General features: G+C 38.9%; 1 protein-coding gene across 2 annotated transcripts in view; it reads right to left on the reverse strand.

Annotated features, from left to right (window-relative positions):
* Positions 1 to 4,443: 4,443 nt before the first annotated feature.
* Positions 4,444 to 17,714, reverse strand: part of NIN (ninein (GSK3B interacting protein)) — a 48,232-nt gene continuing 34,961 nt past the window's right edge. Inside the window, exons 22-29 of one of the 2 annotated variants that reach the window (XM_010181864.1) lie at positions 17,154 to 17,267; positions 16,279 to 16,425; positions 15,017 to 15,196; positions 14,343 to 14,492; positions 13,975 to 14,073; positions 10,427 to 10,618; positions 5,316 to 5,429; positions 4,444 to 4,653 (exon numbers count right to left, since the gene is read on the reverse strand). In XM_010181864.1, coding sequence (XP_010180166.1) covers positions 4,444 to 4,653; positions 5,316 to 5,429; positions 10,427 to 10,618; positions 13,975 to 14,073; positions 14,343 to 14,492; positions 15,017 to 15,196; positions 16,279 to 16,425; positions 17,154 to 17,267 — 1,206 coding nt within the window. Of the gene's footprint in view, positions 4,654 to 5,315; positions 5,430 to 7,451; positions 7,515 to 10,426; positions 10,619 to 13,433; positions 13,441 to 13,959; positions 14,074 to 14,342; positions 14,493 to 15,016; positions 15,197 to 16,278; positions 16,426 to 17,153; positions 17,268 to 17,714 lie in introns of those variants that run through there. The other variant, XM_010181865.1, reaches the window with a different exon arrangement.

Below are 17,714 nucleotides of genomic sequence, written 5' to 3' on the forward strand. Positions count from 1 at the left end.
GGGGAGGGCTGAGGTAGTAGCGCTGCGTCGCTGGCAGGGGAAGCTCAAGCCCCACACGAGCTCAGGGTTTAAGGGACGGTGTTCCTTAGGCTTCCAGCGGGTACCCCCTGCCCCGCCCTCCACCCCGGTTACCCAAAAAGTAAGATTTAGAAGGTTAAACAGGAAAAGCGTACAAGAAGTACTCAGTATGTTCTGTATAAAGGTGAACAATAGGTATGCAGCTCCAGCTGATGGCAGAGCATGCTTGAAAATAAGCTATGAGGTGTGTTCACTACCTGGCAGGTTTTTTACACTTGTAATCAATTTTATACTTTCACAGAATCACAGAATCGCTCGATTGGAAAAGACCTCTGAGATCATCACGTCCAACCGCTCCTGTCTACCCACTAAACCATATCCTTAAGTACCTCATCTACCCGCTCTTTAAATCCATCCAGGGATGGTGACTCCACCACCTCCCTGGGCAGCCTGTTCCAGCTTCTGACGACCCTCTCAGTAAAGAACTTCCTCCTTATCTCTAACCTGAACCTCCCTTGGCACAGCTTGGTGCCGTTTCCCCTTGTTCTATCAAATAATGTTCTATCTTTCATAATGGAAGAAACTCCCTTCAGTAGCTGCCAAACTGCCCTTCGTGTTATTGTAGCTTGGTGTATGCATTTGATGATTTTGCAGAATCTACCTCAAGTACCTACAACTTCCATGGGAAGATACCAATATATTTTCATGTTGAATAAAAACCAAAAGACACAAGTATGGATCATACTTATTTTTTTTTTTTACATTCATTATAAATAATGTGTACGTTGGTTCATCTTTCACTTTTACATGATGTTGTAAGGACAATATATTACACCAGAACAAAAACTCAATAGAAAAAAAAATACAGTTGTTTTCATTTACACAGAAGTCATTTGTCATGAAATGACAGCATTTGACACCAAATAAGAAACTTAACAGGTAAATGATGGAAAACCTGAGAGATGTCATTGGCTGAAAGTAAACAAAAGGATTTCACTCCTGATAGATCCAGACTGGCCCCTGCTCTACCTTACCTATAACCTGGCTAAAAATCAAATATGTTACAATCCTATTTTTCAATCAGAATTCAAAGAACTAATTTTTTCTTGTATTTAAAGTAGTAGCTGGAGAATGTGTGCCAATGCATACTTGTAAATCATGCTAAATCGACAAGTAGCACTTTAACTGTGTGAATTTAGTACACATAAATTTAACTTGGGCTCTCTGCTCTTCCTAAACACCCAACCCGAAATACCTATGTGCCTGTAGTTTCACAGTGATTCATAAAGAGAAAACATTTAAAACACCTTCTGGTAATAAAGTAGTTAATAACATAATTAGCAAGACCTGTTGTATGAACAAGGCTTAGAAATTCAGTGACTTCTGACTGGTACAACACCATTAAATACTTTGGTATCTTTAAAATGCCTGTACTGCATAGGAGACACATGCATGCACAAACGACTGCTAATGCTTAATAACTTACAAGTTTATATGCTTATTTTCAGTAGCCTGGACTGTGTGAAGCTGGCTGCTTATCTTCTGAGCTGACACAATGAACCAAAAAGTAACACGATGCACGTTTGTAAGCAGTGCTGCCTTTCCCTGCGTTCCCTCCATTTGGGAAGGGATCATCCTGAATTGTCCTGTAGCAATGACAACGGTACAGTACAGAAAGGCCCTAGAATATGTAATTAGAAAAGGCACTTCCGAGAATTAATTTGCACAAGTATTCCAGTGAAATTGGAGTTTGGTCTAAAAACTATTTACCAAACATTCTCCTCCGTCTCCTCCTACTCACTCCCGTGGTTATTTTTTTGATGTGAAATGAAAGAAAAGTAGAGCAAGGTAGGATAGGGTGAGAAAGGGAGAAGTCAAAGTCCCTTTTGTCTCTTTCTCCCTTCTATTCCAAAATCTGGGTTCCCTTTTTGGTACTGTGCTCTAGAAATTATTGTATATTTAGTTTATAAAAACCTGGAAACTACCAGCAGATTAAAAGAATTTAGTTAAGTAGTCTAGCCTTTAAAATGAATAATGTGAAATTAATTCCGCAATAGTTTAAGTGGAATACTCATTCCCTCTGTTCAGTGTTCAGACTTTGGTCACGTACTGAGCATTAGAAGTAAATCTAGGTCAAGATATGAAGTAGTGTTACAATGAGCTATCTAATAATATATTTCTAAATACAGTTCTGATCATCTCAACCTCATTTACATGGTTTCCTGGAAGTATTTTCAAACTTTGCTAATTTCTGTAGCATAAGCATGGTTTAGGGTGTGCGCAGTATCGCTAACATGCAGCCCTGGTACCCACATACAGAGCTTTATTGTAACTGATATCACTTCTCGATTAATATTAAAAGAAACATCATCGTGATACTTCAAGCTTTAAAAAACTGTGATTTATATCAGTGCAATTTGTCAATTCAACACATTTTGAATTTGTGAAAAAAATTTTGCAGCCTCTAACAAACTGGGTATGTAAATCCCTGAATTTGAGATCACTTAGAGAAATACCCCCTGTAGGCATCGAGAGTAGCATAGCAGTGTAATAATTTATAAGGACTTTGTGATACTCTAAACCGCTGTTCTTCCACGATTGTATTTCTATTTCCACTATATTGCCTGCATAAAGCAATGGAGGAGGAGAGGAGGAAGTCGTACCCTGGATGTCTCATTCAGTCCCTCAACTCTCCAAAATTGGTAAGTAACCACATAGATAGCATCCCCTACAGCCACATGCTAATCAGTACCAAGCAAAAGTCATTTTCCATAGGCTACTGCAAAGCTTGTAGGTAGGATTATCCCAGTTTCTGGGGGACTTTTGGCTCATTACAAGTGCTGTCAGAACTGTCACCTTGCTGGCGGTCTGAGAAAAACACCTCCTCCTCCTCTGCATTCACAGTTCATGCATATTTAAAGAGGTCTGGTTTCAAGTATTGCCAGTATGGCCCCTTTCACCAGTTTCCTTTACAGTGTTTAAATGTGCCTTACTGGTCTGACAGAGGCAAGGCATGTGTAGGGCATTTAGACCGTTTGCAGTAATAGGTGATATACAAGGATTTGAGCATGCAAGCTCCTGTTCAGCAGTTTCAGTGTGAAGGTGTTCCCAGAAAACTTGCATTTCCCCAGGCTCATGGACTGACAAACAGGAGGTTTCATCTGGCACCACGAACCTTGATGCTCCTTGAGCTTCAGGACTACAGCACTTCTGCACGTTGGTCTAGGAGTGCTAAGGTAACATCCAAACACAATCCGGTTTATCCTGCTTTTCCTAATGCACCTTTATCTTCATCTATTGACATTAATATCCACATTTGTAATGCTGAAGGAAGCTAACTGAGGATGTTATTCCCTGAGTTCTTCATATTCACATTAAATATGTTTCTACACAATTACAAACTTAGATTCTGTGCTAGGATTTATGACAAGACAGGCCTTTCCCAATTATCACTCGGGTTAAAACACTGCATTAATGGCAAAGGTCCACGTCTGTGAGGCCTAGTGACAGGGTTTCACTGAAGAAATCATTCAAGTCTCTCTCTTCATTCTTCTCCCAGTTGTTTAATAGAGATACTCCATTGCTTTGCTGAACTTAAAAATTATATAAACAAAACTTACATCTTCACTTGTTTGGTGACTCTTCCTTTGTTTAGTATAACTTATTTCTGCATACAGAAAAATTAAGGCCTCTACAACTTTTAAGTTGTCTGGCAGCACAGCATAAAAAAAAAGAAAAAAAAAGTAGTCTTTATTTGCCAGCTGGAACATTTCTTCTGCTGAAATACTGTTATGCTTAGTTGGAGTAGTTGGAGCAGTAGTCTATTTACATATTTTTAAGAAAACCTTTTTTTCTGAACTCTGCTGAGAAACAGCCATGAAGAATAACCCAGAAGCTTAATGCATAAAGTAGAAGATACTGCTTTACAGAAACCAGAATCAGTTTGCAGGACAAACCGTATCAGGAACATCTTGCTTTCAACAGCCATTATACTGACAGTGTTGAAGAGTGACCTATCGATATTACGAGGTTTGGACCATGAAGTATCCTAGAAAGCCAAAAATATTTAGAAGTTTTGAATTATGTGACATAAGTTTGCTTTAGACCTTGGCTTCAATCTAGATAGGAATAATTAATTCAGTACAGTAAATTCTGAATTGATATTTTAAATTAAAACAAAATTAACTTAGAAAAACATGTTCTTTTTATGTAGTGAAGATTACTTTTAGGCAAAACTTAGCAGAAAACGTCTAGGAACAAACAGAAGTTCTCTTTTGGCAGTGTCCAGTTTGGGATTTAGCTCTGTCCTTTCCTTGAGGCATCGGTTCACTACAATTCATCAATACAAAAAGGCAACACAGTGAAAAGCTGAAATATTAACATTTCAGTAAAGTGCACGGGACCGTGGCAGACTCAATGGCTTTGCTATGACCTTATCTCGGATGCTGAATGAAATGAGGGGGATGCCAGGTTCTTTACTATTCTATTGAGGTTGGCGATTTTTTCCTCTAGTAAATAGTTCTTCCTTTCAGCAGATTTCTGCCGCTGCTCTGTCATCTCCAAAGCCTTCAGCAGTTGTGCGTTCTCCACATAGAGATCCTTGACCATCACGTCTGCTTTGGTGTTCTTGCAAAGCTGAATTGTGAATGGAGCATAATTACTCAGGAAATTAAAAATAAAGAAAAATAATTAACAGCAAGAACCGTGCTGGGAAAGTAGGTGTCCCAGCCCTGCACTTACCTAGTGATTTTTGGGAAGAGCCCTCTGGCAGGAGGCCCTGTCAGTACAGCACCTCCTTAATGTGAAGGAGGAGACTGTAACTCAGCCGAAAATAGATATTATTGGGGCACACCTGTCTAAGTGTTCACAAGCCACTTTTTCCTACACCTGAAGAAGGCTGACCAGGGCAAGAACAAAAATCCCCAAAATCATGGCAAGCAAAGGGTGTGTTGGGGCAGGGAGCATCAAGAAATCAAGAACTGTACAGTAATTGAACACTAATTCTGTACTCTTCATGAAATGGTTTGTCCTCCTTTTCCAATTACGATACTTGGCTGGAATTTGGTGGTTGTTTCCCCGATTTTAAGTGCATCAGCTTATCCAACATAGTTTTTAGGAAATAAATGAGTGGTGGATTCAGTCCCCAATTTGGAGTTTTAGGAAGTTTTGGGCAAATAAGCTACACTTCAGAAGCATTAAAAGAAAAAGGAAGACACCTTTAAATTTATTCTAAGCAAGAATTTGCCCACTTCATTGTTTAATGGGGATGATTTGAGGAAGATATTAAAAATGCTTACTTGTTCTTTCAGCTGATTTACTTTATCTTGGAGAAGCCTCTTCACAAGCCTTAGTTTCTGCTCAACATCCATCATACGTTCTTCCATCATTTTTAGAAGCTGCTCATGACCCCCCTGGAAAGCAACATTTATGTGAGAATCAGTTAACAAGAATCAGTTCGCATTCACCAATCTCCTTTTTTTATTCAGTTTATGCTTAAGAAAATAGCTGGCACTCCACATGTGAGTCTATTTTAAGGAGTCGACTAAATCAATAAACCATTAATGAAAGCAAAATGTCCTGGCAACACTTCAAGGACACTCACAGCATTGAACTGGTTTTCCCAGTCAATGTTACACTTGAGATTACCAGATCTAAGAAAAATGGATATAAAATTCTACGCTGTCTTGACTGTAACAGGCAGATCTGGATAGTTTCCTTTTCTGGTTCTTAGGTGCTGCCATATTTCTGTTGAATGCAGGAAGGAAAATACCAAAGACCCCTCGAAATGGAGTCATATCCTAAAAAAAAATCAGGATGCTATTATCCCAAACTTGATTTTTTACATTTTTTAGATTAGTTGTTGATGTTCCCAAATGGTAACTCTAAAATGCTTTTGCTGTGAGGTAACAGTCTAACTAAAAGCACAGCAACTCAGTGTCACCAACAACTGAGTGAAATTTTCCCAAATAAATTAGAAACACCAGGAACTACAAGAAAGCTTGTTTGTATTTCGGAACTTAAACACTAACTGCAAGGAAAGGGATTCTTTGTTTTCATGCTAGCTTGCTACAGTAATTCTAGTAAGTCATCTAAAAAGACTAACTTTGAGAAAGCACTAACCTTCTCCCCAAAATAAAATCCCTTCAAAACCAAAGTATCTTCACACATGTGGAGGGGACACATGAAAACCTGAGGGAGGAGCATTTCAGCTCATTGCTCATCCAGACCACTGTAGAAATATCCCCTAGGGGATGGACTGAAGTCCACTCAACATTTTGTTTGTGTAACACCAGAAACTCCTGAAGTCTATGGATGGGGTTATATGATCACTTAGCTTGTGAAATTTAAAATTTTCCAATTTGATTGGAATTCAAAACCACGGCTGACACTCACACTTCATAGTGGTTGCAGGAACCTCGAGTGAGATGTGAAAGCTAAGAATTGTAGTGGTTGCAATACCTGTGATCCCTGGTTTTTGGCTTAAAGTTGAGTTGAGAATGTTGTGTCTAACTTGATATTATTTCATGTTTAAAGGGAGAAGCCAGCTCAAGCATCAGCTTTAAGGTCATCAGAACGACAGGAGCAAAAAGATCTTTGAAAGCAAACATGAAATGGTTCCTGGCTCCCAACTAGAAACATCAGAGACCTTAAAGAAGTGTTTTGCTGACCTCTTCAAGTATTAAAAGTCTAGTTTAATCTAGTAATTTGAGACAAAATAAAAACCACTAAGGAATGTTATCCAAAACCCAGGTATGTTCATTTTCCCTTTTCTGGCACTGCCCTTCTACTGAATGGCCACAGCAGCAGAACAAGCCCATGAACTGTGCAAATTCTTTCCTTAGATGTGCAGGTACATCTGCTAAAGAGAAGCTGAGTATCTGTACTTAAATACATCCTCTATTACAAATCTTTCCCAAAAGTCCTGATATGACAATCCTCAGTATCAAAGACAGATATTTTGTCTAAAATCTGTTAATTCTCATTCATAAAGCTGAAACTATTAAGACAAGAGACGTTATGTTTAAAAAAAGATTTTATTTTTCATTTACATCAAAAAATGTCATCTTTCCCTGTTAAAAAGTTTATACATCTCATACAAAAATGCAGTATAAATACCCCAGATTTTCTTCCAATCTCATATAAAATTAGTACCATTTGAGAAAAATAGTCTCTTTCCACACAGAACAACGCCCCATTTTAAATAACATAAATAAAAAGTATTTGTAACGGATTAAAAAAAAGACAGCTTATGAACTTTCACAAAATAGCTTCTAGACAAATAAATAAGAAATAACACTGTGGAAACTTTTTTTTTTTGGAAAAAAAAAAGAAGCACAAAAATAATTTGATCCTCAAGTTTCTCAGCTTATGCCAGTTCGTGTGTTTGTGTGTGTTTGTCATGGTAAGGAATGAGATCGCAAGCAGCCAAACTGTCAGAGGTGCCCGATCCTCCGGTAGGAATCTGCATGCACTGCTCGCTGCTCCGGTAGCAAGGCCTAGAGAAAGAAGGCAAGTGGGATACTTCACCCTGATATCCAGATTTGTTGTTTAAATACGTACGTATAACTTAAAGCAAACCACCAAGTGAAGCAAGCAACACAAGACAAACAAAAATCACACACGAAAGAAAACATGCAAAGTATCACATATTCTATTTCTCTAAACACTCATATTAGCACTACACAAATGCAGCTGAGGAGATATTCAGATGCAAGGACTAGGTGTAAGGACTCTTCAGATAGCTCATCCGTGTTTGGGGGAATTTAAAAAGGTCAGTGGCAGTTATTAACTGCAATTAGCAAAAGCAATTAAGTTTCTTACAGGAAATAATCTGCCACTATATAAATATAAACATTATAGATATAATCTCACAGATTGCTGAAGAGCATTTGTGTAAAGTGTCCAACTGACTCCTTTGAAAAAGCTTATTTCCATTTCTATTTAAACCTAGTGGTAAGTCTTTTCCTGAGACAGGTGAATAAGCTGTTGGTCAGGGCTGATTTGAACAAGCTGTTGGTCAGCTAAAAAGCTGAAGAAAGGGGAAGTTGAGCAACTATAAATACTCTGAACAAAAATATTGGTTAGCAGAGGTTTTAAGAGAACTTAGGAAAAGATTGGGTCATTAACAGGCTCCCAAATGTAGTCATTGAATAAGGAATACGAGAACAAGTGCAGCGATTGCTGCTGTGCAGCAGGTACAGTCACTGGGAATTCAGAAGAGTCCGCACAGGTTAACACAGTAGAAAAAAAGCTGAGGAGTTTTAATTTAGGGAAATTTGAGTGCATGGCTATAGCCTCTGGAGGGCAACAGCTCAAGCCTGACTGTAAAGTGAATGAAAACGCAGAACACCACAGCCATGAGCACAAAGCAATGAAAATTGCAAAGCAATAGGAACATAAAATAATTCCAAAAAAATGAAGAGGGGAACTTTGGATACCTCGTGACACAGAAGGACTCAGGATCTAAGAAAGCTGCAAAGTGCAAAACAGCAGCAGCAAAACGAAGTGATTAAATGTATACAGAAAGCATGGGGATAACCTGACATCGTACTCACTGGTGAAAAGGTGATGAAGAGGGATTAGGATGCAATTTTTCAAGAGGCTAAAGGGGACATTAAAATGGACATAAGCTCAACTAAATGTTAACCCTAGAAATCAGGCTGACGACGAAAAATCAACAGTGAGAATTAAAGCAAGATGTGATTACACAAATGTCAAAGTTGTGACATACCAAAACAAATTTGGCCATGTTTAGTTATAGAATGCATGTGTTTAATAATGATTAGAGATATCATCTGATAAAGTCCATTAAAAAAGCTGTAGGAGATGTTATCAACTGGAATATCCATTCACTTTAAGAAAAACAGTAAATAAACCAATGGGAAAGGATTAAGTGCATTAGTGCATTGAGGGCAAATATTTGCAAAGCCTCTCAAAGTATTTTTAAATTCATGAAGCTTTCCAGAATAAAAGCTTTCACAGGAAGTGCAGCAGTGATTTATCCATAGAACTACAAGTTCCAGGATGTGACTAGTTTGCAAGTTGTCTCTTAGGGCTTTCAAAGGCAAAATTACAAAGTCATCGCTCCTCATGCAACGCACAGCACATTCATTTGCAGATGCTCCTGCTGTAATATGGCTTTTATTGATTTGCAAATTCAACTGCACGCTCTATTTTCCATGCTTGAGACCAAGTACATCAGCCCATGGCAATGCACTTCTATCAGGACTCAGCTGAAAGGGAGAGAACCTTACAATTGATTTCTTTTTACTTATCCTATATTATTTGCTGTTCTTTTATGGGTGGAAACTTTCTGATTTTATGCCTTTCTTAAAAGAATTGTTACACCAAGTTTTGGAACCTTTAGACGCTGTTACTGTGTGTACCGTCTCCATAATACCTTTCCTCCAGAATATTCTATTAACATGTTCAGAGATTTTTGAGCTTCAAAGTCTTCATCTTATTAATTTTAAGAAGTGTAAGTGTGTAAGTGCTATCTGAGTTTAAAATGTATAGGCCTTTTTTTTTCTTCTATCATAATAAAAATGTTAGTATTTTATCTAAGTTATTTAAAGCTTTATCTTTTCCCATAAGATAAAGCTGTAATACTATTTTAAGACCTATGGCCTGAGCCCAAAGCTTTAGCAATTTAGAGACTCGGTTACTTTTTGAAGAAGAGTCATTTGGCAAGCCTAGTCCCCAGGCTTAATTTCACATGGGAAATGCCAACTTTTTTACCTATTGCCTATAATTTAGTTTTCCACGTAAAAAAAACCCAAACCACCACTAACAGTGACTCTGCTCAATATGTAGCTGCAATCTTCCTTGGAATTAGGTGTTTCTCCTCAGAAATGCCAATGTGGAAGTAACAGTTCCTCCAAACAACATCTTGTCTTGTGGCCAAAAAATGAAGTTAGGCTGACCTTATAAAAAAAGATTAATTTGTTTGGATTCTGTTTACTACAGCTGACAAAACTCCACGTGACAGCAACGGCCCAAATTAGTATCATACGTTTGATGGGTATGTGCTTGTGCAATATGTGCTGTAGTGTATTTTTTAAAACAATGGTTCCAGACATTGACATTAGGTAAAGGAAACAAAACAAAATAACAAAAAACCTCTATAAACACTTACTGCACATTGATCAGAAGGAGAAAAGCCAGTTGGATGTGGATGGGAGTGTTTTTTATTTCAAGATGACTAAGAGGACTTCAGAATGAAGCTATGGCTCAAGCTAAATGTTCTAAATAAAGGTTTGTTTTGCGCATAGCTTCGACAGAATGAATTTTAAATTTTCAGTTTTGAACTGGCATAAACAGAGAATGGATCTCATCAGAACTGAAAAAACGAGTGAGCTAACCAGATACCCTTTGAAAGTGGTAACCTGCAGAGTAAGAAGAGCTTTACCTGTTGCATGTTTGTTTCCAAGGGTCTGCTCTCCAGCTCTTCCTGAAGACGCTGATTCCTCCTCTCCGCCTGCAGCAGCTGGTGTTGGAGCTGCAAGAGCTGCTCCTTGGGCACCACGGCACAGCCTTGCTGCGGGAGCTCCCGGCCGTGCGCTGGCTGGCTAAGCATCACACTGCCGCTGGTGTGGAGCATCTGAAGAGCAAAGCACAGCCGTCATCAGGAGAAAGCAGCGCTGCCATTCATAAAAGGTATTTTTCAGCAACATGCTAGACATCGGGTTACTCTTGAGAAATTTCTTGTGTGCAAGAGGAACAAGCCTCAACTCAGTATGAGCTAAATAACACATTTCTCTTTCCAATTAAAAAAGATGCATCTTTATGTGCAGTTCTGAAGTCTGAGCTTTGATTCGTCATTTCAGTCCTGAATTATAATTTCTGATGAAATCCTGTCAAAGTTAAATGGGCCCGTGGTGAGCTTTAACTTCATAGTCCTTTTTAATTTTAACCTTGATCTGAAGCAGCTCTTCCAAAAATACCATCTGCTTACAAATAAAAGCACTAGCCTGAGGCTGAAGAAGATGTCCATCAGGGCTGACTATTTCTAGTCTAATCTAGGATGGAGAGAGAACATTCTCAAAAGCAAAACAAATTTTCAATGTCATGTATGATGGCTTCAGTAATTTGAAGCCAGCTGCTATGTTACATTCAGAATTCAGTGTTTAGAATCCCATCTATCTTAGGTTCACTACTAACTGTAGGAATTTTAACACATCTCATAATTTTCAGTTTGAGACATGCCACAAGGAGAGCTTGAGAGCAAGTCTGGAAATCCCCTGAGTGTCTGTGCTGCATAAACAAAAGTGTACTTAGAGGGGCCCTTAAGACATGGCTGCATGTAGTCATCTGAAGCAGCTAATGCCAAATTTGTCTTGCTTTCATATAAAAAAGGTTACCAAATGCTTCAGCAAGTCTATGTAACATAATCATAGTATGCTCTGACAGTTACTGGATGAAGGCAGCTAGAAAAAGGCATTTCTGGCACTGCCTTACCAAGGTAGCATTGCAACTGCGAGAGCCTAAGTTAGGTAAACTGGCCCAGCATTAGATGTACTTTCAGACAATATCAAGAGCTACGATTGTTTCGTGTGACTATTTATTTAGCATTTTTCTAGACTAAATTAAAACAGCTCACAGTTTTAATAGGTTATAATAACTAAAAAAAAAAAGACCAGAACTGTACAGTAAGAACCCCTGATGTTTCAAACAAGCTGATTTGCAGCTTGAATTTGTGTAAGATGAATACTTTCTTCATGTAAAGTTCAGTTGACCACATCATAAAATTCTCACCATTACTCTGTTTCCTTAGGAAGAGGTGTAAGTGATTGTGTTAGTGGTTTTAATTTTCCTGTCACAAGTGGTAAAATGAAGGCCTCAATTTGCAATCATATTTCAGTTATTGAGTTCATCTATAACAAACAAACTATAAGTATTTTTCATAATGGAGCAGTTGTTCTGGCTATGTTGGCATCTGTACATCTCTGCTGGCCCTGGTAAACAGAAAATAGGTCTGGGAGTATTTCAAAATACTATTTGTATTTTTTTAAGCTCTCAGGAGGTTTCTCTTGAATCAACTTGTCTGTGAAGGAGCCATTCTTTTACTGACTACAGAAACACTACTCCAAATAATGAACTTTTGACGGAATTTATTTAGAGTTTCCTGTAATGTTGTGAGGCACATGAGCATCTAATGAATCAGCTGAAGAAACAATTTTAAGAGCATCTTAACAACAAATACCAGTTGCGTGGCTAATGAAGACAACATAGCCTTGCTGTATTAATCTGTGGGAGAAACTGGAACAATAACGAACTCACTAAACTATTAGGGATGACACTGAGTGTGATCACATAGCAGTTAATATTAAGGAATCATTGGAGAGTCTGGTGAAAAAGCATGCAGATATCAGAGGTAAATATGCAAGCACCTTCCAGCCTCACAGTCAGTGGGTTAGAAGGAAGAGGTTGAGCCACTTTTCATTTTCTTATGATCAATTGAATTCTTTTGAATGCAGTTGGTTATTTTTCTCCATTTTCATGGCAACGCCTCAGCAGTATGCAACTTCTTGGTGTACAGAATCAAATTGCAGGATATACTAACCACAAAGAAGTTAGTGCAGCTGTCAAAGCTCAAAGTTCTCATTAAAATGAATAGTGGCTTCTTTACTTAAAAGATGCATGGAATTTAAAAAAAAAATCCATACAAGAAAGCGATGTTTTCTCCATGCCATGGTAGTACATTGAAAATTATTGCTCTACCTTCGCACACTATTTCAGAAAGAGAACTGCACCCTTCTCTGCTACTTCCAACCACTGAGTTCTAGACAGGTTAGCCACGAACAGAGGGAGAACAGGCACAAAAGAGAAAGTTAGAAGTCATAAAGTGCTCAGTGAATGTCACACACACCTGCTGGGAAAACATTATCAGGAGTAACAAAAAGTCCTGCATGTTTGAAATACAAAATTTAGGAGAAAATGCCATTCTGTGCTTGGTGTTTGTACTAAAGGGTTCAACAGTGTTTGGAATTTTCCCAAAGCTTATTTAAGACTATATAAATGAAAATGTAGGGCATATAAACAGTCTTTGCAGTAACTTGTCAAAATCTCATCGTTTCTAATTAAGTTTTTATGACTTTTTAGCTAACCACATAACATATTCAACATAATGTTTCCCATTTGCTCTCTCGATGAAAAACATGAAGTCTTTCCATAAAGTGCTGTAAAAGCCTCATCTAGAAGATGCTCTGATTTATGGAACAAGTCAAAATTGTGGGTTTTTTTAAAATATATTCTGTTTTAAATTCAAATTCAGGACATCAAGTATAGGCAAGGCTGCTGAGAGACAACTCAGAGGTGTAGCCTGACCTTAAGGGCTACAACAAGTTAGCATGAGCTTGCCCGTTCCTGTGTCCAAGGACACCCAAGAACAATGGAGTCTTCATAACATCCAGCACAACCCCTCTCCAGCAGCACTGAGCAAACCCCCCCATTGACAGCAGGCTTTGGGAGAACCTCAGCTGAAGTTTTCACTCATTAAATTAACACCAAGTTGTGTATATTGTTATTCTATCATGATCTAGATAAGATAGCAAGGTTTAAATTCAGCAAATTATTCCCATAGTAAATAAGAACAGGTTTCTACATTAAGAGCAGTGTTACACAAATATTAGTTAGGAAACTTGAGGTTACGTGTTTTAGGAAGGAAGAGGAAAATGTTAGCCTTGCCTCAAGCACAGAAACAAATTCCTTGGCTATTTGATTTTATATCTGAAGCCTTATGTGAAACATGATAAACCAGAGCAGCATGTTTGTCACACGAGCATCTGGATCACGAAATATGAGATCAGTCATTAGGGGAGATGAACTTCTTTACTTTCAATTCGTTTCCTCTGTTCCTACAGATCTAGAAGTTGTTTTTAAAGAAATGCATAGACTCGGTGGGATAGCTATAAAGCCCACACTATTCAGTACAGTCAACACTGATTGAAAAAGTACCTCCATTAACTGATCATCCAGTTTGACTTGCTTTTTTCTTAGCCCTTCATTTTCTGAGCTGGTTTCCAGTTCACGTTCAAGAGAATTCATCTGACTGATCTGTTAAAGAGAAGAAGTTTCCTTAGAAAGATAATAGTTTCTTACTGGTTTGTACATTTTTTCCCCCCAGAATCATTGCACATCAAGACAATTCAAGATTAAAAGACAGAAGTATTTGGACAAATATAATGCTCTGCGTCTAAGACAATGCTATACAGTGTCATACAGTGTCTCTGACACAAGTTTCAAAGAACAGGCAGGGTAACTGATTTGTAACCTAAAAGTGGTAACACTAGCATCAAGCGCTGTATTTACCATCAAAAACTAACCTTCCTGTTTGCAGACGACAACTCCTTCTGAAGCTGTTCACACTCTCTCTTCAAGCTTAATTTCTCTTGCTCTATGGCTTTGACGATACCTGCCTGGCTTTGGTGCTTTTGGTGCTTGAGGGAAAGGACAGTAGATTCCAGCTGTCGGATCTGGAGAGACCAGACATGAACAGATATGTAAAGACGTTCCAGAGCGTTCAAAAATCAAATTGCATTTACTTCATCTCAAATACCAACCAATTGCAGACTCATAGCAGAGTCTGGTATGGTTTTGACATTTTAGATTTGAGCAACAAAAGGTCTTTAGGTCTTTCCTTTCCTCCTCCCCATAATCTGCCTAATACTGTGAGCCAAGAAATTGCACATGAGGAATGCTTGGAATATTAAGAATTTTTTCTAAAGAGACAATACTTGAAGGGTGTTAACTGCAAGTTGGACCAGAATCTTAGACAGTATTTATCAGGATTTTCTTTTCAAAAAGAGCTGTTTGAAACATTATAGGAGTGTCTGCATACTCAGTGCAGATACAAAGGAAAACTTGTTCATTATGTGTTTTTCCTGTAACGTTTCTATTCAAAAGGAAGGAGCAATGTTCCTCTCCTGTATTCCCCACTGCAAACCAAGAATTAAGGCAAGGACCGCCTCTGTGATGGGTTGAGCTTTGCTCAGGTTACCTTCTCCCGGGAGTGGGTCAGGTCCGTTTTAGTGCTCTGCACCTCTCTCTGAAGCCTCTCATTCTCCTGCCTGAGCAGCTGCTGCTCCTGCTTCCTCAGCTGGTCCAGTTCGTCCCAGTGCAGTTGCCCGTGTTGGTCCTGCAGCCCTGGGGAAGGCACAGCCCGTTCTAGAACCCGATTCTTAAGACAGAGAATTGCAGGGTTAGGCCTTACACAAAGCACCAGACATTTTCTCTATGCAGGTGGGGTTTAAGCAGGCTTTTGAGGAACTGCCGACTCGAAAGTCACAGGATTCCCATCCTCCTCCCAGCCTACACACAGTTTGCCACTAAGAAACCCAACATCCTAATCCCCATGCAAACCCCAAGTGGTTCCTTTGGCTAAAACCAGAGATAATAGCTGTGCGCCAGAATGGCTGAGAGCAGCACGCAGAGTTCAATGCCACAAAACAGCAATTTGTGCTCCATTTCACAGCCTCATCAAGCAAATAATAGCACTCAGTATTATATATTATGCAGTAATAGCTGTAATTTAGTTCCTGTCGTACAATTCTGAAACAGCCTCTTTTCCACGTGGACATTAAATATTCCTTAATTACATGGCAAACAAGCCAAATTAGTAACTGAATTCATCATACCAATCCCAAGACTGCTGTCTACAACCTCCTTCAGCTACAGTTCCTCAGCAGTTAGGAGAGGCTGACAGAATACTGTGCCTTTCAAAAACAAGTTTGACTGAAAATTAGATCCCTCTGTCAATTATTAAATTGTTAATACATTATAGTTTTGATAGGTGTTAATTCATACAGTACCCATAGATTTTTATTTTTTTGCAAAGATTTCTTTCAGGGGAGAATGGAGCCTCAGGAGATGGACTGATCATTGCCTGTCCTCACATTCAAAACTTCAAGTAAGTTGGGGTTTTTTTTAAATGTAAAACCTGCACATGATATACGATCTGACAAAAGTAATGATAGTTAACTATTTTGAAATGGAAAACTACCAAACACAGAAAACATCATTAAAATAAGGCGCTTTTTTGCATCCATCTCCTTTCGGCTTTTTTTTTTTTTTAAATTATTAGCTTTATATCATTTGTTTAAAAAACTATACAATAGGTGCAGTAACTTAGAGTCTACTTGCTCAAGCCTGCAGCACTATTTGTGTCCTTTTAGTGGGCAACCTAAAGAATTAAGTTGGCTACAGCAGTGCAGCAGGTGGCATGCAAAGCTGATGGCCTTGGAGGCACCCAAGGTCCAGTACCTTTTCATGGGCGTTCTGCAGTTGCTTGTGTAAAGACACCACTTCTTGTTTCAGAGTTTCCTTCTCCTGTTGCGTTACCCGTAAATCCGATTTTAGCCGGGACATCTGAAGGTTGGCATTTTGCAGCGTCTCATCCAGGCTCTGAACCTGTAACGAGCAGGAACACAGCTTGGCATTTGCTGGACCAAGATTTCTGGGAAGCTTGGTGTGCCGGGAAGTGTATGCACCACATAGCACACATTTAAGATCTCTGATGGGAGGAGTGAAACAGTTATAATGCTGATAAAAATTTAAAATCCCTTTTAAAAATGCTAAATGATTTTCTGACTCTGTTCCAAATTAGTAGCCATCCACTTTAAGCACAGCCACAACGCTGCATTCAAGAGAGACATCTTCCAGCCCCGAATATTTATATGCTGGGAAGAGACAATTTCTCTTGAATTATTTATTCTTCCTGGCAGCCTATGGCCAACAAGAAGCCCCAGGTGTAATCAGCCGAGCAGGGAGCCATTCCTTCCCCTCCCCGCATGGTGAGGGACAAGCTATCACCACAAGAACAGGGAGCAGCAGCAGAGTCTCTGCAGCATTTTAGGAATAACTGGGCAGAAAGAATTGGCAAAAGGAACTTGTCTGTAGATGCAAAACAGCTTATTCTCAGGGGAAAAATGTCCCTCGCAGCATTTAACAAGTTTCCTCTTGTCCTTTAAGAACGTCACTTTGAAAGCTGATCAAAGAGGCTATTCTTAGCTGCATCACATCTCTGCACACATTAGAAGGGGGCTGCTTTTTACAAAAAAAAACAAAAAAACAAAACACTACATGAGATTAAAAAAATTGCTTTTTATCTCGGGCTGTAACAGAAATCCCTGTTATACCTTTTCTTGTGAAACGGCGAGCTGTGTTTTCAGTGCCTGACTCTGCTGTTCCCAGCACTTCTGCTCCTGCTTCAAGCTGCCAATTGCACTCTCTAAGCAGCTTACTTGAGCTACCTGAAATAAGATTACACCGGTAAGCCCGACTGATGGAGGATTTTCTTTAACTCAATTTGATTTTGAGGGTTAAGCTACAGGGAGTTACAGCTACAGTTATCTCCACACAACGGGATCACTATTTATAGTGTGTGTAGTAGTTACACTGCTCGAGTTGAGTTACGATATGTTGGAGTTGCAATAAAAGTGCGAGAACACTGCCTTCCTTGTGCTGCTGCAATATTTATATCCAGGCCTCTGTTCCTTGCAATGTTTGGAATTTTCTACATAATCTAATCACAGTAAAGCTCTGCTCCAGAATTTAAACTCTTTAAGACCAGCTAGGAAAAACAAAAGGTAGCAACAATTAAGCCTTTATCTGGCTTGTAGCTTTACAGGTTAGAGTGACACAGATAATGATAATGAGAATTTTAACTGCCCATTACAGCATGTAGGTAGTGATGTGGA

This window comes from Mesitornis unicolor, unplaced genomic scaffold (genome assembly GCF_000695765.1).
Source record: "Mesitornis unicolor isolate BGI_N332 unplaced genomic scaffold, ASM69576v1 scaffold15953, whole genome shotgun sequence".
NCBI classification, from domain to species: domain Eukaryota; kingdom Metazoa; phylum Chordata; class Aves; order Mesitornithiformes; family Mesitornithidae; genus Mesitornis; species Mesitornis unicolor.